The sequence below is a fragment of the Furipterus horrens genome, unplaced genomic scaffold (assembly GCF_987537825.1).
Source record: "Furipterus horrens unplaced genomic scaffold, mFurHor1.1.pri manual_scaffold_6, whole genome shotgun sequence".
Classification (NCBI taxonomy): domain Eukaryota; kingdom Metazoa; phylum Chordata; class Mammalia; order Chiroptera; family Furipteridae; genus Furipterus; species Furipterus horrens.
This window is the reverse complement of record NW_028327176.1, coordinates 181783848-181804227: the sequence shown is the minus strand read 5'-3', so window position 1 is coordinate 181804227 and position 20380 is coordinate 181783848. Positions and strand designations below refer to the sequence as shown.

Genomic DNA, 20380 nt, shown 5'->3' with positions numbered 1-20380 from the left:
CACCACAGCAACATTCCTCTGATCCCTCCCCCAACTAACCTCCTTCAGTGAGAAGTAAGTCCTTCCAGCAGACAGGTCTCTGTTTCTCACAGTTGTTATTTTTCCCCACAAACAAAGGATCAGTATGTATAGTATATAATGAACTCCTATAAATAAATAAGGATAAGTCTAATTCCCCTCAATTTGGGGAAACGCTTTGAGCCATTCCAGATGGTGAATGAGCCTGTGGGAAAACTGAATGTGATCCAGGTCATCAAGATAACACCAACAATGGGATACCCTGACACACCCATGACATTGACAAAATTTCAGGATCTCCATAAGTAGTGGACAGGAAGTGGAGCACCAGGCATTCTCTTATATTGCTAGTAGGAGAATAACTGAGTCACTCCCTTCACACGGATGTCACCACATCCTGACAGGGGACGAGGGTTTATCCTGCTGCACAAGGTCCCGGAGGTAGTTCCAGGCTGGCACACGTGAACCAGAAAGCATGTAGGTACATGGTTGTTGATTCTAGTGCTGAGCTATAGGCTAGCCTACTGAAGTAGGATCTATTTTTCAATGTGGTTTAAAGATTAGTTTCTCCTTACTGGAGGCAGAATAATCTGAACTATCAAAAATGAAACAAAAATGCCAAAGAAAATACTTAAACCTTCCATTTATATTTGAAAACTGATTGACATACAATAACATTAGCCACATAAATTGAAATCCCTCCACATACATTTAAAAATTATACAGAGCAACAAAAAGCACAGATAGAAAGCCATAACCCACTTCTTCATCATATCAAGGAAATGAAAAATATCTAAATCTGTCACTTCCTTTGTTCTAAAGGGAATTATCAGAACAACTGTTGAAACGTGCGTGGGCTCTGAGGATTGGACAGAAGTGAGGTGTTGGCGGGAAATCCATTTTGGAGATTGCACTTAACTGATACTGGACAGCATCCGGTCTGTGGGAGAGTCACACTAATGTATACGAAGTCAAGGATGGGTGCGGTTTCTTTAAGTCCATAGTTGTCAGCCTTGCATTTGACTTGATTTCTGAGGGTTCTGAGTGATGGTTGTTTTATATTTTAGTTGTAATTTTGATGTGGTTGTGTGAAGAGATGAGCCATGTCTGCCTGTGGCCATCTAGGGCTCAGTCTTAAAATAGACAGACAGATCCTTGCTATTCTTTTAGGCAGCTCGAATGGTAGATTCATTTCTTACATCAGCACATTGTTCCTCCTTGAACCATAGGCAGAGTACTTTATTGCTCTCATCAGAAGGAATCTTAATTTTGTGCCTGCAGAGAGCCCCAGGAATGTGGATTTAACCCCTAAGCTGCCAACTTTTCTCGGTTGCTCTACTTCAGTGGTTGAGGTCTGCCTGGTTCCACCTGCAGAGAACACTGTGAACAATGGAATAAAGAAATGAATGCTTAATGTTAGTGCAGAAAGACTTGTTCATTGTATTTACAATCTAATTCAACATTGTATATTCCTGACAAGAGAGAACTGAGAATTTGTAAAGACATTAACAAAAAACATAGGAACATAGAAAACATAGGCAAGAGAATTTCAGATATCCCACATAGCAATATTTTCACCGATATATCTCCCAAAGCAAGGGAAATAAAGGAAAGAATAAACAAATGGGACTACATCAAACCAAAGAGTTTCTGCTCAATAAAAGAAAACATCAACAAAATGAAAAGGGAACTAACCATATAGAAAAACATATTTGCCAATGATACCTCAGACAAGGGATTGATCTCCAAAATACATAAAGAACTATATGACTCAACACCAAGAAGACAGAAAACCCAATTAAAAAATGGGCAAAGGACCTGAACAAACACTTCTCCAAGGAGGACATATAGAGGGTCCACAGGCATATGAAAGAATAATCAACATTTATAGCCATCAGAGAAATGCAAATAAAAACTACAATAAGATACCACTTCACACCGATCAGAATGGCCATCATCAACAAATCAACAAACAACTTGTGCTGGCGAGGATGCAGAGAAAAGGGAACCCTAGTGCACTGCTGTTGAGAATGCAGACTGGTGCAGCCACCGTGGAAAACAGTATGAACTTTCCTCAAAAAACTAAAAATGGAACAGCCTTTTGATCCAGCAATTCCATTGCTAGGATTATATCTGAATAATCCTGAAACACCACTTAAAAAGAACCTATGCACCCCTATGTTCATAGCGGCTCTATTTACAATAGCCAAGTGCTGGAAACAACCTAAGTGCCCATCTGTAGATGAGTGGATCAAAAAACTGTGGTACATCTACACAATGGAATACTATGTAGCAGAAAGAAAGAAGGAACTCCTGCCATTTGCAACATCATGGATGGAACTAGAGAGAATTATGCTTAGTGAAATAAGTCAGGCAATGAAAGACAAATAGCATATGATATCACCTAACTCAGGAAATGAATGAACAACACAAACAAATAAGCAAAATTGAGCCAGAGGCATGTAAACAAGGAGCAGGTTAACAGTGACAAAGGGGGAGAGGGGAGGGAGAGAACGGGGGTAAGAAGGGGAAGGGTCTAGTCAAGGAACTAGTATAAATGACCCATGGACATGGACAACTGGGTGGGGACTGACTGTAGGAGAGGGGGTGGGCACGGTGGGAGGAAACAATGAGGGGAAAAGTGGGACAACTGTAATAGAAAAACAAAAATTTTTAGTGGGAAAAAAATAAAAAATAAAAGCAAAAATAAATAAATAAATAAATAAGCCAGCAAGTCCCCCTCCCTCTTAAAACAAACAAACAAACAAAAAATACTTCACATGTAGGAAAGTGAAAAAAAGAAAGTGTAAAGCATGGAAATGCAAGTTCAGTGAATATTAGAAGGACAAGCATTTTCCTTCACTCTATGTATTTTTCTTCCTACCTGATCCCTCCAGAATTTGGCATTCTGAAGAAGTAAGTAATGGCATAAGTTTCTTTGCATAAAACTAATAAAACCAGTTGTGAATAGAGGTTTTGTTAACCAAGACTTTGACTGAAATGTCACGCCTAAAGGAGACATGCCTGGGCTCTGGTTGTTACCAAAAAGCCCTGAGGAACCGGGATTGACTTTCAAAGGTAATAAAAGCCCATGAGAAAAAGGGCCCGGTACCTTGATTGGTTGTGCAATTCATGGCAGTCTTTCCAGAGAAGGAATGAAGGTTGCTTTCCTGAAAGATGCCTAGAAGGGACCTTAAGGAACATTGGAAAACCTGAAGGACTTGGAAAAGACAAGTGTTTATAGGCAAGGCTGAATTGGCAGGTCTGTGGCTCAGCTTCTGTGCCCAGAAGGGCAAAATGAAGGTCACCCTAAAGGTTTCTTGTGTAAGTTCCAGCAAAGCAGACTTAAAGATCATATGTGATCGTTTGTTACTCTTGTTGTGTGTATGCAAACGAACAGGATAAATTAAAACTGGACTCAATGCAGTCTTTTTAATGAAAAAGAGGGTAATCTTAAGGAGAAAAATCACAATTCAAGGAAAATCACAATGCTCAGTGGTGGACTATAAAGTAGTGCAGCTAACTGTCTTTAAAGTTTCTTTTCATTTAAAGTTTGTTTTCATTTGAAAGTTAAACTAAGTCTGTAATGTCATCAAAGATGCTTAATTTATAGGCAAGAAGAATGTCAATGAGACTGTCTTCCCAATAAGACAGTCTCGCAGATTTAGAGACTGGTTTGTGGGTCATGTTGCATAAATTAACATGTGTGTTCTATTTTCATAGGGCATAAGCCTATGATCTCATTACCTGAGTGATTGTCTGTATGTATAGACCTCACTTAGTCCTGTCTGCATCGCCGCCTCCTGAGACTCAACAGTTTGGCTGAACTAAGTGGCTGGGTTGGTGAAATATGGAGTGGTCTGTGGGCTTCACTTTAAAACTGGTTTCTCTTTTCCGTCCTAATGGTTTGGACAGAAAGGGCCCAGAGGTCTGAGAGGGGGGGAAAGCTAAAATATTCTCCTCAGCCCAAACTAAGTATAGTTGGCAAAAAGGCTTTGGGCAGGTGTGACATGCCTTGCACACCTTTCTCCAAAGAAGCCTTTTTTTTTCCCCTAATGTGGGACATTGAAAAATTAATCCCTGCCTTTTGTCATCTAGTGGTTACTGTTGTTTCTCCTTTTTAAAAAAATTATTTATTTATTATTTGTTTGTTTATTTATTTTTTAGAGAGAGGGGAAAGGAGAAAGACAGGGAGAGAAACATCACTGTGTGGTTACCTCTCACTTGCACCCCCAACTGGGGACCTGACGTGCAACCTAGTCTTGTGCCCTGACTGAGAATCAAACCAGCGATACTTGGCTTGCAGACCAATGCTCAATCCACTGAGCCACAGCAGCCAGGGCCCTACTGGTTATGGTTTTAATAATGCCTTTTAACCCCGTTGCCAAATCTGTTGCCCCCAGAATACAACAAGGATGCCAGCCTGTTAAGCCGAGCACGCTGTTGCACGGTGACAGCCAACTGACCTGGATTCTGCAAATCCTTCCCCATGTGGGAAGGCCACCCTCTTCTCCACACCCCCACTCTTATTAGAGATTTCTGGACCCAAGGGTAGGTAGGACAATGACCATGTCCAGCTTGAAGCAACTAGAGGAGCACGAGATCTTCGCCCGTTGTCCTTTATAAGATTATAAAGGGTCTTAAGTCTGAGAGGGGTAATTGTTACATAGCAGGGGTCCACCCCAAAATAAATAAATTTTAAAAAGAAAAAATAAATAAAAATAAAAAGAAATATAAAATGCCATTAAGAACATATCATGTAATATATAAAACCATGGTTTATTTATTGGATTTATATTGGATTTCTGTGTAAAATATGCATGCTACATATTGATTTTTGCTAACACTAATATATTTTAAAGAATACATTTGTTCAATAAAAAAAAGTAATATAGGAAATGGAAAAGCCAAAGAACTTATATGCATGAGCTGTGGACATGAACTAAGGGGTGGATTGCTAGAGGGAAGGGCAGTACCTGGTGTAGGGGGGCAAAGGGAGAAAAATTGGGACAACTATAATAGCATAATCAGTAAAATATACTTAAAAAAACGTACTTCCAGGTGACTGCTCATCACCATGAGCAGGGACTACCACACCCAAGCATCTCCCTACGAAGTCCATGAGCATCCCTAAAACCTCAAGTGCTAAAGCCACACCTCCCTCCACTCTGCTGCTGGCTCTTTGTGTGAGTTTCTGTGTGTAGTGGGAGAGACCCCCAATACACAGGAAGGGCACTGAGTTACCAAACCCTGATTCATGAACAAAGAAGAAACCATCAAACAGAAAACTAAAGGGAAGTTTCCATGAGCCAGCCAGGTTGATTGTAAAAACAGGAAAAAACACAAAAGTATAACAATTTTGTCATAAGAGAGAAAGAAGAGCGGAACTGATGTAGCCATACAGAGACAGAGAAACAGAATACTCCATCTGAAGGTAACTAGAGAAGATTTTAAGAGGTATGTAATATTTCATATGCAAAAGCAGCAACTCAAAACTACAAGGTACATGACAAGTCAAGGAGCCTCAAAAATAATTAGTGTAGGTTGTTTAATGAATGGTAGTGACTAGAACAAAGGTGTCTGATGAACCCAAAAAGAAAAGAGAAAGAAAGAAAAAAGAAATAACACAATGGAGATACAAAAAAAAAAAAATTGTGCAGCATATGGAGGTACTATGACTGATCGAACATGTCAAAAGTGGTTTGTGAAGTTTCTTGTACTATTGACATATTGGTCAAATAATTCTTTGCTGTGGGTCTGTCTTATGCATTGGAAGATGTTTAGCAGCAACCCCCTTCCCGGTCTCTACCCACTAGAAGCCAATAGCAAGAGATAGCTGACACACTCAAAATACCCAAATCAATCAAGTTATCAGTGAAAATGAAAACTGTCTTTTATTTTACAGAAAAACTAAATGGACTTTTTGGCCAACCCAATATTTCAAGAATTATAGATGCAGGAGTAGAAAGGGACCTCAACAGAGAGATAAAAGCCTTGCTGTAAGACTGAGGTAGGTGTTTGTTTGTTTTTTCACTGAATGAAGTTTCCTTGTCACCATATCTGCCCCCCAACCCACCCCGCACCCCACCCCAAGAGAACTAAGTAGCTAAACTAGAGCTTCAACCAGGTAAGTCAAACTTGGGATTGCATCCTGGGTCAGGGCACAAATAAAAATGAACCAATGAATGCATAAATAAGTGGAATGACAAGTCATGTCTCTCACTCTCTCCCCCATTCCTCTCTCTCTAAAAAAGAAAAGAAAAGAAAGAAGAAGAACAAAAGGTATGGCCCAAAAGTAGTACAGGTGGCACAGCAATCCTTGCACAGCAACTTCCACGCTGCAAAAAGCGGAAAGAACTGCACCCTGCACCGGGCTGCCTCTCGAGCCTTATAAGGCAAGCTCCGCCCCCTCTGCCGATGCTCAGGTGGTCTCCACCCTATTAAACCAAGCGAAGGGCTCCAGTGTGCGTTCCTTCGTCAAGGTCGCTCCAGCTTTTGGAACCCGGTCGCGATGATGTGGATACTGGGGGCCACCCTCTTCTTGCCCGTGACTCTGCTACCGCACCTGGCTGTGCCCTGTGGTGAGTTCGCCCGCCGATGTAACCTGGGGACAGGCGGACAGGCACTAAGATGGGACCGAGGGGGGCACCGGGGGAGCCCAGGGTAGGATTGCGGAACCTTCCCGTCGGGGGTGGGGGGGTGGGCAGACTCCGCGGACCCCTTGGCCGTCCTCTCCGCGGGTGCCATTCCGCCTCCGCGGAGTCTGAATATCTGGCTGCCCCTTCCCAGGCAAGCGGGGCTGAAATTAACCCGCGACTGGGTCAAAAAAGTCTTACTGGGCTAATCGACCGGGAGGAAGGAAGAGGAGAGAAGGGAGAGAGGAGGGCGCAGCGGGAATTTCTGATGAAGCCCCTCGATGCCCCGCCCCGCGCCTCGCAAAGCGCTGCCCGACCTCCCACCCACCCCGTCCCACTAAAGGCTTCTTGGGACGTGGGCTCCCGAGCCCCTAGCGACCCAAGGACAGCCGCATACCCTACTCCTCTCCGCCACTCCCCAAGCGCACTCCCTGAGCACACCCGTCTCTTTCGCCGCTGCCGCGTGTGCCCGTCCGCCCGCCCACGCCCGTCAGGGCGTCCACTCTTGAACTTGTTTCGAGCTCCCTGCGGGCACTCCAGTGAGGCTCACTCACCGGACCCCTCCCCTAATGAGTCACTGCTCCTCACAGCCTATCTTTACCCAGTTCTTGACGCTTTAAGAACCTCAGAATATCAGTGCATCCAACACCTTCCCAATTCGAAGTAACCCTAACACCTCCCCCTTAATCTCCCTTGCCTGAGGACGCTGTCTGTGGCTCTCCAGCAAAAGCCTCTGCATCTGACCCACAGAACCTAGAGCTGGAGGGACAAAAAACACTTTTTTTTTTTGCAATGTATGCACCTAGAAAGGACACTCTTTCTACCCTTTATTCCTAAACCCACGTTTTCCCACCTGCTGAGGCTGCAACAGCATATAAAGGTCATAACACAAGCTTATGTAGGCAGGAGTCTGCAAACGTTTTATCTTTTCCCCATATATTTGAAAATCGCCGACTCCTACTAGCATTCCTGACCTCCAGCAAAGCCATGATCGAGCTTTGGGAGAAGTCTGGCGCTCCTCTCACCCATGCCTTCCTCACAGGCTTGGTAACTTCAGCTTTAGTCTCTCCCACGGAGCAAGGTGGGTTGGACACTTTTCTGCCTTTTCATGCACCGCCGCTCCCGGCATGTTCGCTTCTCCGAGCCCTCTGACCCCTTCCTCTCCGGCTACCTCAGGAGTCCTGGCTTCCTGTGTCCTGCACAGTGGCCACGCCTTTCTCCAGGCTTGCAGGTTCCATCCCAGGAGCAGGTTCGCGCCATCTCCCGGGGCTGTGCTAAATCACCACCCACGATCGTGAACTCTACATGCTGTCCCTGTCCCCGCGGGGCCCTGACTAGTTCCGGACACTCCTCTGGCATCTAGAGCTTTCCTCCCTAGCTGCCTGGCATGTCCCTGAACTGGTTAGGGGCTGAGCGGTGATGGTATTGGCCTGGTGGACACAGAGAGGACACATCTGGAGATGTGCGGTTTCCTGCCAGGCAGTTCCTCCTGGTCTTGCTCAAGCAAAGGGCTGGGCACTGGCCTTCACCTGGTGAAGCGAGAGGTCGGGCAGGGCAGCCTTCACTCTGCCAGCTCAGCCAGCAAGACTGTCTTGCTGTCACAGAGATGGGGGAGGGGTGTTTTGGGTTCTTATTTTCCAACCCCAATCCTTACCAGTGTTTTTCCTTCACAGATGCTCTCTGTCTTCACTATGATCTCAGCATTTCTTATGATGAACAACTACGGTGTACGGTTCAAGGTCTAATGGATGGAATGGAGTTTCTTTTCTACGACTGTAAAAACAGTGAGGTCATATCTACGCATCACGTGAATGGGGAGGTAATGGACATAAGTACCTGGATAGAAATGATCGCTACGCTACAAGATATGGGGACATTGATGACAATGACAGCACTGGACATTGGACAGAAGGAATATGGAGGCAAAGGTAAGTTAGAAAAATCCAGGTGCAGAAGTGAGCAGATTGTGGGGTTAGCTATATTTACTGTTTTCATGTAAAGAAGAAAATTGTATGTTGGTCTTTGCCACATAGCCCAGCATAAAGGTCAAGGAGCACAGGGCTGGATTAGGAACATTCAGAGAAGATGGACACCAGGTGGGGCCAAAGGATTTGTCAAGACCGGAGGCTGACGTCTTTTCTGTGGGGATTGTGGGGCAGTTCCTCTCGTCCTGCAGCTCAATATGACGTGTCCATGTAATGCCAATGGAAGCAGCAAAGGATCTTGGAAGTCGGGTTTGCATACAGTGGGTAATTCCAGAGGCAAAGAGATGAGAAATAACTGGGAGAATGAAAAGGAAGTGACCGAGCTCCTCAAAATGATTTTAAAGGGAGACTGCAAGAAATGGTGTAAACTCTTGATGCCCTGGAAGAACGAGCTGGAGACAGCAGGTAACGGAGAAGGCAGGGATGAAGTGGTTGTTTTCTTGAGATAAGATCATCTTACCCTTGTGTGAGTGTGAGTGTGTGTGTGAGCGTGTGTGTGAAAGTATATTATTATGTGTGTGTGCATGACTGTGTTGTTTGTGTGCTTATGTGAGTGTGTGTGTTTAAGAAAGTGATTCATCCCTGGTGAGTTCCTGGGAGAATAAGAACCCCAGGTCTGTCCTACATCCGTCCTCATGTCTCTTCCTCACTGCACAGAACCTTGAACCACTCAGAGGATTTCTTGCTGACCCTAAACATGAGGGCCTGGGGTAGAACCTGTCTGCATTGTAGGGTGTCCTGGGGCAGCAGAGGCTGAGGAGGAGGGCTCTCAGAATTCGGGTCCGGACAAGGCTGACACTCTTGTGTTTCTGTTGCAGCCACACCAACTATGGCCCCAACCACGGCCCCACACACAGCTCCAGCCATAGCTCCAGCCCCAGCCCCAGCCCCATCCAAGGCCATGACCATCACGCACAACAACATCGCCTGGATCCTCACTCCGATTTTTATCTTAATCCTGCTTGGCACCCTAAGCTGAGTCTTTTACAGTAACAGGTATGGAGGCCAGTATGTGTGGGGAGTGAGGTGCAGAAGGCCTGGGGTGAGGACAGGGAAGGTGATTTCCAGCCTGATCCCTGACCCCTCACAGAACCTCCCCGTCCTGGAAATGAGACCAGGAGAATGAGACCTAGTACCACTTGGTAGCCCAGCCCTGAGAGCTGCTGTCTCCTCACTGTTGGTGCCCATAGGAAAGGCAGGGGCCCAACCAGGCCTTAAGGCTGGAGGGCCTTAGTGACTTCAGTCCTGACTCAGAGTCTCCGTTTGGGAGAGTGTGTTTGGGCCCAGTGTGGGTGGTGTGGGGACAGCAGGCCCCCAGGGCATGGGTGGTCCTCACATCAGGTGAGGGCAGCATGGGGGCTGCATGCGATGTGTCCGATGTGTCCCAGGGAAGATGACTATCTGGGGGCTAAGAGGAGGGGGTGTGAGTTTAATCCAGGGAAAAGGATGGAAGGTCTTGCAGACCCAGCTCAAAAGGCTGGAGTTCAGGAATGTGTCCCAGAGAAAGTGGCTTCAGGACGGCAGATGAAGCGGCAGGTGAACAGTAGGGACTGTGCTGAATGAGGTTAGAGGAGGCCAGTTCTCCGTGCACCCCTGGGATTCCTGGCTGAGCCCTGGTGCAGTCACCTGGCCGCCAGCCTACTACAAACTCTAATTGAGTGGAGGTGAGCTGCTGGTGGAGTGGGATGCCACCAAGTAACTGAGCAGGAGTGCATGAGTCAGGGCAGGGCAGGGACAGTCACTCTCAGAGTGGTGTGCTGTTACTGTAGCGAGGAGAGCAGGAGAGCGCAGGGGAAAGAAGGACATGTGTCTGCAACGCTCCCCAGTGCCAGAGGAACCGGATGCAGGGCCTCCCCTTGGACAGGGCTCCTCATCGGGGTTTTAGAATCAGGACTTCAGTAGAAGGAGCAGAGGAGTTCATTTGCACCCAGAGTCCTTGCCTCACCTGCCTTAGCCTGACTTGAGTCTGACTGCCACGTGGTAAAGGAGGGAGGACAGGGGTACCAGCTGCAGGACCCATGGTGGGGGTGACGATTAGGGGAAGTATATGAGTATCAGGGAGGGGGGCTCTGAGAAGAAAGGCGTCGGGGTCTGTTGCTCCAGGGACACTGACCCAGGATTTCCTCAACCACTGGGACAAACATGTATTTCTTTTCTGGTGTGTCAGCTCTGCGTTATTCCTCAACATTTTTTTTTTTTTTTTTTTTTTTTGGTTGGAATCCTTGCCCTTAGTCTTCTGATTGCACAAAAATCTCATCAAAGAGAACATTTTCCATCTTCTCCCTTGGTTGTGGAAGATGAGATAGATCTCTGCATCGGGACCATGTTCTTGCAAATGATATTGATGGTAAACACTGTGTGAGACTTCAGAACCTCAGGGAATTTTTCTATGTCCTGGTCTAACTTCACCATCCTTTAAAATGACAAAATGATGTTTTTGATGGTTACTTTAGGAATTTTCTACTATGTAATGCTATCTAAATTTATATTGCTATATAAATTTATACTATATAAATCAGGAATTTTGTTTCGTAACACAGAATTTTAGTTGATCATTATTTCTCCAGGTCAAGGAGGCAATAAAACCAGGGTTCTGCTAGATTGCTGTGGAAACAGAAGTTAGTTTACTCTGAAATTAACTCTCTAGAAGTCCATCTCGAAGAGCAAGGACCTACAACCAAGATGATTCTATCCAGCAAAGCTATCATTTAGAATGAAAGGGCAGATAAAGTGCTTCCCAGACAAGGTAAAGCTAAAATAATTCATTATATGAAATGTTAAAGGGACCTATTTAAGAAAAAGAAGACCAAAACTATGAACATTAAAATGACAACAAACTCACAACTAACAACAGCTGAATCTAAAAAATAAAAACAAAATCCAACTAAGCAAAGCAGGAAAAAAAAAAAGAAAAAAAAAGAAGTCCATCTCAGTTTTACCCTGACTACTGGATTTGAAAATCATTTGGATTTTGGTGCAATGAAATATATTTGTGTTCAATATTCATGTATGGATAAGTTATTGCTGTGCAGACACCCCAAGTCAACTGTGCTGACTGATTAGATGCCATGACACAAAAGTGCAGGCCACTGGTGGAAGTGACATGTGATGAATTTATTTATTAACATAGTATCATGTCCCTTGGTGTCTGCGATAATAGAAAGGATAAAGTGTGATATAATTATGAATGGAACACTATGTAGAAATCAATAAATAATAAACTGCAATGCAAAACATGGATGACTCTTGGATATAAGATGTTGAGAGAAAATGTGATACACAAAAGAACGTATACTCTATGGTGGGTTCCATTATATCAATTTCAAACACAGACAAAACTGGTCTTTGGTTATAGAAGTTAGAACAGTGGATACACTGGGTGTGATCCATAACTTGATACAACAGGCAATTGTGCAGGTAGGTTTTCTTTTTGAAAATATATCAAACTGACCATTTAAGATCTGTACATTTTAATGTTGAGCAGGTTGGGTGGGTCCATAAACTGGGGATCTCCATATGGTCTTGGCTCATGATTCACAAATTCCTAAATATTGTCAAACAAGCAACAGCTGGCCTCAGCGAGCCCCAAGCCTGCCACTAGCAGCAGCCAGCCTAGATTCATAGCTTGGCATTATCTGGAAATCTCCATGACCAGCACAAGGAGCAGCCATCTCAGATTGCTTATAGCTCAGGCAGGGTGGGCCTGTGCAAAGCACAAGTGGGGAGTGACCTTGGCCTGCAGCACCGGGGAAACCTCAGTGCCAGCACCCCCAGTGGACAGCTACAGACCATGTCAGAGCACCACCACCCTGCCCTTGCAACAGCTGATCCTCATGGAGGGTGGAGATAGGTGGTTAGTGGTCACAGCCAGTCCTTGCAGCTGACTGGCCTGGATAAATCCCTCATATTGACCTGCCAACAGCAACCAAAGCCCAACTACGAAAGGAGGGTGTACTCAGTCCACACAAAGGGCCCACCTTGAGTACCCAGCTTGGGTGATAGGGAGGCTGTGCCACTGGACCCTGCAGGACACCTACTACATTAAGGCACACTACCAAGATACAGAGTCAAAGCAGCTCTACCTAATACATAGAAATAAACACAGGGAGGCTGCTTAAACGAGGAGGCAAAAACACGGCCCAATAGAAAGAACAGATCAAAACTCCAGAAAAAGAACAAAACAAAATGGAGATAAGCAATCTATCAGATGCAGAGTTCAAAACACTAGTTTAAGGATGTTCAAGGAACATGGTGAGGACCTCAGCAGCATAAAAGATCCAGGCAGAAAGGAAGGATACACTAACTGAAATAAAGAACTATTTACAGGGAAACAACAGTAGAGTGGATGAAGCCAAGAATCAAGTCATTGATTTGGAACACAAGAAAGCAAAAAACAACCAATAAGAACAACAAGAAGAAAAAAGAATCCGAAACTTTGCCAGCTAGGAGGGGTTAGCATGAAATATTCTAAGTCATGAAAAATGGGGCCCTGCAGCCAAGATTACTGTAGCCAACAAAGCTATCATTTAGATTCAAAGGGAAGATAAAGAGCTTCCAAGACAAGAAAAAACTAGAGTTTATCATCACCAAATCACTATTATGTGAAATATTAAAGGGACTTATTTAAGAAAAAAAGGTCCAACTATGAACAATAAAATGGCAAAAATATATATCTATCAACAATTGAATCTTAAAAACAAACTAAGCAAACAAGAACAGAGACAGAATAGTGGATACAGAGAACATTTTGATGGCTGCCATATAGGAGAGGGGTGGGGGAGAATGGGTAGAGGTGAGAGGATTAAGAAGTACAAACAGGTAGTTACAGAACAGCCATGGGGATGTAAAGTACAGTGTAGGAAATGGAGCAGCCAACAAACTATATGCATGACCCATGGACATGAACAGTGGTGTGGGGATTGCCTGAGGGAGTGGGGTGGTTGGTGGAGGAAGGCAAAGGGGGAAAATTAGTACAACTGTAATAGCATGACCAATAAAATATAATTAAAAGTCAATTAACTACAATAATTTGTATTAAACTTTTTTTTAAAAGGGGGCCTTAAGTGAAAAGTAAGTTACCAAATAATAGTGCCCAAGTGTGATTAGTAAATGTGACTGAGTCAGACAAGAGCCACTGCCCAGAAAGGGCCCCTGTGGGTGGTGTGGTGGCAGCAGGAACACAGGAATGTATAACCTAGAGGTGGGCGGGACAGTAGCATGGTGGGTGCAGATGATCTGTCACAAGGAAGGGATCCCACCCACAGAGCTGCAGGCACAGGGGTCTGGCTTAACCCCTGCTGCAAGGTGACTGAGGACAAAACTGCCCCAGCCACAGAGGCTGGGATTAGGCTGCATTCCCAGTAGCCGAGGGGCTTGGGGAGCGGGAGGAAGGCAGAGACCAGCTTTAGGGACCAGGTGTCAGTGGTGAGGAATTAAAGGAGGCTGGGCCTCCATGGACACCTGGGGGTCATGATTCACCCAGCTTCTTTCTTGCTACCTGACTGAGCCTGCTGCTGAGGGGCCACAGACAGTTTAGAACGTACAAAATCACAAGGTTCAAATGTCCAAAGAAAAATGTCTGGACATGCTAAAAGAAAGAAATGTGACCCATAATCAAGAGAGAAATGAATCAATAGAACTGACTCAGAAATCCAGAAGAGCATATATAAAAGAGTGAAGTGCAACACTCCTTACACCTATAATGGGAGGAAAAATATTTTTCTTTCTGGCCTGTTGAGTTCCTGGCTGAGAACCCTGTGATTAAAATATAGATTAACAAGAGAAACACAAGCAGACGTTTATTAGCACGCACACCTCTTGTACAGACAGGAGATACTCAGGGAAAATGAGTAACTCTGAGGGAGCTTAGAATTTAGGATGAAATATCTTAATAAGGAAAGGGGGCTGTAGGACTCTCGGGGCAGTGGAAGTGATTTTTAGGAAAAATGAATGGTCCCTTAGGAAAATAGCTTGGGGAAAGAGAGCTTGTGACAAACAACGTGGAGTTCACTGGCTCTTCTCTCCTGTGAGGAGTCAGTCTCCCCTGGGGTGGGGTCTGGGGTGGGGTTGGTGGCATTTGAGCTCCTTGTGGAGGATCTTTGTTTAGGCAGATACAGGGCGTTCCGAGAAAGCACCTCCCTGCTTCCACTGTTTTTCCTGTGCCTACGGCTCAACATAATCATGTCAAATAATCATGTCAAGACAGCATATTTTAGGATGGCAGAATATGCCATCCTTCACACCATACTCAAAATTAACTCAGAGTAGATAATACATACATATATGTATGGGATATAAAACTATGAAAGAATTAAAAGAAAACGTAGGAGTTAATCTTTGTGACCTTGTTCGGCAAAACCTTCTTCAATACACCCAATAGCACAAATGCCAAAAGAAAAAGCGAGTTAATTTGACTTCTTCAAAATGTACAATGTTTGTGTTTGAAAGAACACCATCGAGAAAGTGAAAAAGACCACCTCCAGAAAGAAAATATTTTCCACTAATATCTCTGACACCGGATGGGTATCCAGAAGCAAGAAATGCTTAATAACATAATGAAAACCCAATTAAAAATAGACATTTCTTCAAAAATGACAAATGGCCAATAAGCACATGAAAAGATGCTCATATTGTTAGCCCTCAGGGAAATGGAAATCAAAACCACAGAGACACCACTTTACACTCACTAGATGGTGATCATCAGAAAGACAGAAGGAACCGTGTCAGGAAGGACAGTGGAGAAATTGCAACTTTCATGTATGGTGGGGGCAGAGTGTATGGAGACAGCGTGTGGGTGACAATGTGACGTGAGAGGGTACACATGTGCTCTGGGGATACCTGTGTGTCTGTGACTGTGGAGGTTCAAGATTGAAAAGTGAGGACATCACGGATGAGGTGCAGGTTGGAAATGTTGCTAGAGAGGTGTTGGTGGTGACCTGCTCTGACTTGTGGGAGCTATCTGTTGGTGCCACTGGGGTTTGAGTGACTTAAGCCTCCTCCACAGGCCCCACCCATGCCTCATGGATCTAAGCTGGGCTTTGCTCCTCAGAGACTTTGCACAAAGAATCTAAGGAATTACATTCCCCCCAACCCAAAGACCAGGCCTGGACTGGCAGAGTGTAGCCCCCACTTCATTTCCTCACTCTTAGACATAAGGCCTGGGTTTCAGGAATTCAGGTCAAATTTTAGCTAGCCCCCAATAAATCTGCTGTCCCTGCAGTAACTGGTGGCGCCAGTGACTCCCTGTGTCCTTCAAAGTTTATCTTTATCTGCAGACAGGAATTTAACAACTTCTCTGTTCTCAGAATCAACTCCTGCTCCTAATCAACTCCCCCCATCAGACCATCTGCAGGGGTCCTGCCAACTCCCACTCCCCTTCTCCCCTTAAAACTCCTGCCTTGTTGCTGTTCAGGGCTGACATCTTTTTGGTCTCAACCCACCTGTTTGCAACTGACCAAATAAATCTCTTAAACTCACTTCAGGATCTCCTGTCATTTCTCCCGTCTCTTAGGTTCAGTAAGAGCCTCAAACCCCCCCACCCAATAAGTTGATTAGCAGGAAGTAAAAACCACAAACAATGACTATTGAGCAGTCCAGTGAAAAGTTCTTCAAATCTTGCAAAACACCAGTAGGAGGTAGAAAATTTTTTACTCCCTTATTCTATTCTTCTCCCCAGCAACATGCCCAATAAATCACCAAGTACCTTCTCCCAAACAACATACCCAACAGAACACCAAGTGCCTCCTTGTTCCCACCATCGTTCACGCCGTTACCCCCAGACTCAACCCATTGTTCCTGCCGTTACCCCCAGGCCAAACCAATCACTAGACGCCCCAATACCGTGTTCCAGTCATCCTCTATCCCTCCCTTTAAAACCTTGTCGGCCTGTACACCAGCTGCTGTTCTCTCCTGTGAGACAGCCCGGCAGGTTCCCCTTAATAAATCTTGCATCTCAGCTTCCTTGGTTTCGGTTTTTACTATTTCTAACACCGTCACTCTACCGAACCTAATATTTCGGTGCCAAAACCCGGGGGAGTGAGAAGGAGCAGCGGAGCCAGCGCCTGCCTTGCTTTGCCTGACCCCTGCGTCAACACCGGAGAAAGTTACCAGGTAAGGAGTTTGCACCCTCTTTCCCTTCCACTCCATTTGGCTGTCTCAGGACGGCCCCCATCTGAAAATCCCAGCACTGGGTGAGAGTTGCGGCCTGGTCATGGGCCCTTGGGAACTGAGGGCGGTGGGATGCCTCCCTCCTCTGCTTCCCAAAGCCCTGTCTGACACCAGCTAAGGATCTCTCAAGTGGGATAAGTCTCCTTTGGCTGGGAGAGGATCTCCTGACACCCCAACTGCCTATTAATCGTAGGGAGTGATCTGTCTAAGCCTCCGCGAGATACTCCCCTCAGATGTCTCCGCAGAAATTTAATTACTGGCTTCTGCTCTAAAAGAGTCTTGCAAACCTAACCCATCAAGAGGTAAAAGTCAGACCCCTCCAGGAGACTGCTTTAAATGCAGCAAGCCCGGACATTGGGCTAAGCAGTGCCCAAATCCTCGACCTCCCACAATGCCCCGCTTGCGGTGTAAACAAATGGAGCATTGAAAGTCCGACTGCCCCTGGACCCCTCAAGGCCAGGGGACATCAGTGACCCAATCAGCCCAAGCCTTGGGCTTCAACCTCCCTGAACTTCTGGAACCTGCCACAGAGGACTGAAGGTGCCCAGGGACCATACAGGCCCCATGCCTATCTCCAGGATGGAAAATCAGGTAACTCTTAGTAGCAGGTAAGGCCATATCTCTTCTTAATGATACAGGGACCACTTACTCTGCTCTTCCTGAATACGCTGGGCCACTTACCAGCTCTCAATCTCGATTCTTGGAGTTGACGGCATAGTCTCACAACCGTCCACGACTCCTCTCCTTCCATGCTCCTTAGAATAATGTTTTTGCACACTCATTTCTAGTCCTCCCTCGCTGTCCAACGCCCATACTTGGATGAGATATTCTAGTGAAGCTGAAAGCCCAGATACTCTTTCCCTCTCCTCAAGGCTCACATGACATTTTTCTCCTCACTCTGTCTCAATCACCCATCATTCCCCACTCCCTTCCCTCCATTATTTCCTCCCAGTCTGTTAACCCAGAAGTATGGGGCACTGACATCCCCACTGTTGGTACCCACCGTGACAGGTTATTATCAGACTTAAAGACCCTACTCAATTCCCTGCTCCTCCCCAATATCAAATACCCCCCAAGGCTTTACATGGTCTTAAACCTACCATCACTCACTTATTACAGGTAGGTCTCTTAAGACCTGCTAACTCCCCTTATAAAACTCCCATCTTACCTGTCTGTAAGCCAAACAGGATTTAACATCTGGTCCAAGATTTACACATAATCAAGCAAACTGTAGTCCCCCTGCATCCTGTAGTCCCTAATCTATACACAATTCTATCTCTTATTCCACCTAATACCACTCACTATTCTGTCTTAGACCTGAAAGACACCTTTTTCACTACCCCTCTACATCCTGATTCCCAGGATCTACTCAGTTTTACATGGACTGACCCTGAAACACAAACCTCTCAGCAACTGACTCAGTACTTCCTCAGGGGTTTTGAAGCAGCCCTCACATATTAGGTCAGGCAGTAGCTCGTGATCTCCATTAGACTGACCTCTCCCCTTCCACCCTTCTACAATATGTAGCTGACCTTCTACTATGTAGCCCATCTTCCTCTGACTCTCAAGAGACAAACAGCCACTCTTCTAAACCATCTAGCCTGGCTAGAATATCAAGTATTGCCCCCAAAAGCTCAAATTTCCCAAACCTCAGTCACATATTTAGGATTCCAATTAACACCATTAGGAAAAGAAATAGTTGAAGCCCCAAAGCATACCTGTTCCCAGCCTCTAACAGTTTCTTCTCCATATGCCATCTCTGACCTGTTGTCCAATCAAGCCGATAGACTCCTACACCCTTCCAGACTCCAACAAACCTTTCTTACACTCTTATACGCTCCTCCTATAACAATCTCAATCCAGCAACCCTCCTTCCCTTGCCTGGATCCACGCAAGACCTACATTCCTGTTCAGAGGTCCTCTCCAATCTCCTATCTCCATTTCCACATATCTCTGAGACACCTTTACTAGACCCCAAAGATGTCTGGTTTATTGATGGCAGTTCATTTACCCCCCAGGGGAGAGAGAAGGCAGGATATGCTATTGTGCCCCGCCCTCACACAGTGGAGTCCAACCCCTTGCCCCCTGGAACATCTTCCCAGTGGGCTGAATTGATAGCCCTAATACTGGGCTTTAACACTAGCATGGCATAAATGGGTTGACATTTAGAAAAACTCCCATTATGCATATTATGTTCTGCATTCACATGCAGCAATCTGGGCTGAAAGAGGCTTTCTAACTTCTAAAGCCCCCCCCCCCACCCGATTACCAATGCTGATCTAACAATCTAACGATCTCATGTCTAAGCTCTGACAAAGAGCTCAATTAACAAATGTTGAGTGTGTATATTGAAGGATGATAGCTAAAGGCTCAAACTGTGTCTTTCCTTGAATCTCATTGTAGACACAATTTTACCTTGGTTTTGAATATTTTTAAGTTCCTTTACTTGTCCTTCACTTTTTATTGTCCTCTTACTTCAAATGACATTTTATAAGAATATGCTGGGGCCCTTCCCAGGTGAAAGCTCCCACCCCGCTGTCTGGCCAGCTTGCCATGTTCTAGTCTGTTCCAAAGGTCACTTGTTCCAGTTGAAATAGCTGTCCGGATAGCCTGAAAATAATCCAGATTCTGGCCTTTCATGTTTAATCACCTCCATATATGCTGGCCTGACGTGAAACTTGACGTTCTTGTATCAAAAGATGAGATCCTGGGTTCCAGCAGAGGGAGAGCAGAGTGGACTAAAGATGTACGAAGAAATCTAGGGCTGGTGGCTCTAGGGAGAAAACTGAGGAAGCAGCCACTGGGATCCCTGTGCTGAGTCATTCTTCGTAGGAGCCAAATTTCTCACACACAGCACTCCACTGCAAGTGGCATCAGCCTGTCCGGACAAGCACCCCTTGTTTATAACTTCATACAATGGACTTCCATTTATTTTCTGGAACTTCAGGTTATTTCTGGTTCTGCGGTAGTTGTAGTCCTTCTTAGTTGTGGAGGGAGATGGAGCATGTCAGTCTAAGCCTCCATCTTGGCCAGAAGTCTCCTGTGTGTGTTTGCTCAGGCCTGCATTTCTATAATAGCTTGAAAGCCTGCTTTCTGCTAAAGGACTCCCTCACCCTCGGCTGAGAACAACAGATGTTCAGCGTGTAACCTTGAAGCAGTTTCTCAGGGTCTATTCTGAGCTGCTTTTCAAGGACAGGATATGGCTAGATCAGTTGTCCCTATCATCCATGCAGGTATAACATTCTTTTCTCTGTTATATAAAAGTAATAATCATATAAGGCAATAAATGGCACAATGATTTATAACTTTCTTAGATGTAATCCATTTAAAGAGTTAATAAAAGCCTGTTCAGGCAAGGGCAAAGCACTCTCTCCTTTAGAAAGTGGCCAGTTTTGTCCCCGCTTCTCCACAGGATTCTTGCAGTCCATGTGCATTTATTCATTTCATCCACAACGCCGTGGACCCCGCTGGTTGGAGATCCGCGACACTTCATACTCCAGAATATTAGTCACCAGTGCACCATTGACAGCCAAACATCCTTCCAAGGGGCAATTAAGCCTCCACCCTCATTTCCAA

The 20380-nt window shown here is 45.2% G+C and overlaps 1 protein-coding gene and 1 long non-coding RNA gene across 4 annotated transcripts in view; one reads left to right on the top strand and one right to left on the bottom strand.

Moving 5' to 3' along the window:
- Positions 1-646: 646 nt before the first annotated feature.
- The window catches only part of LOC150007945 (uncharacterized), a 49397-nt gene continuing 29663 nt past the window's right edge, over positions 647-20380 (bottom strand). For both annotated transcript variants that reach the window (XR_016511657.1, XR_016511658.1), the window contains one exon: positions 647-1398. This is a non-coding gene — a long non-coding RNA (uncharacterized LOC150007945). The remainder of the gene's footprint in view (positions 1399-20380) is intronic.
- On the top strand, positions 6294-11260 carry LOC150007947 (UL16-binding protein 3-like). Of its 2 annotated transcripts, none has more exons than XM_090279970.1 (5): positions 6294-6599; positions 8327-8581; positions 8813-9043; positions 9457-9634; positions 11206-11260. In XM_090279970.1, the coding sequence occupies exons 1-4, from the start codon at positions 6530-6532 to the stop codon at positions 9615-9617; spliced, it is 717 nt and encodes a 238-aa protein (XP_090136096.1). In that variant the 5' UTR covers positions 6294-6529; the 3' UTR covers positions 9618-9634; positions 11206-11260. The 2 variants fall into 2 exon arrangements, with proteins under 2 accessions (XP_090136096.1, XP_090136095.1); XM_090279969.1 differs by lacking the exon at positions 6294-6599 and adding an exon at positions 7633-7734.

Bases quoted from the DNA above. Each gene is read 5' to 3' on its own strand.
- LOC150007947 (XM_090279969.1), top strand. From the start codon at position 7,641: ATGATCGAGCTTTGGGAGAAGTCTGGCGCTCCTCTCACCCATGCCTTC. The intron at 7,735-8,326 runs GTGGGTTGGACA...TTTCCTTCACAG, and splicing joins AGTCTCTCCCACGGAGCAAG to ATGCTCTCTGTCTTCACTAT. The intron at 9,044-9,456 runs GTAACGGAGAAG...TTTCTGTTGCAG, and splicing joins GAACGAGCTGGAGACAGCAG to CCACACCAACTATGGCCCCA.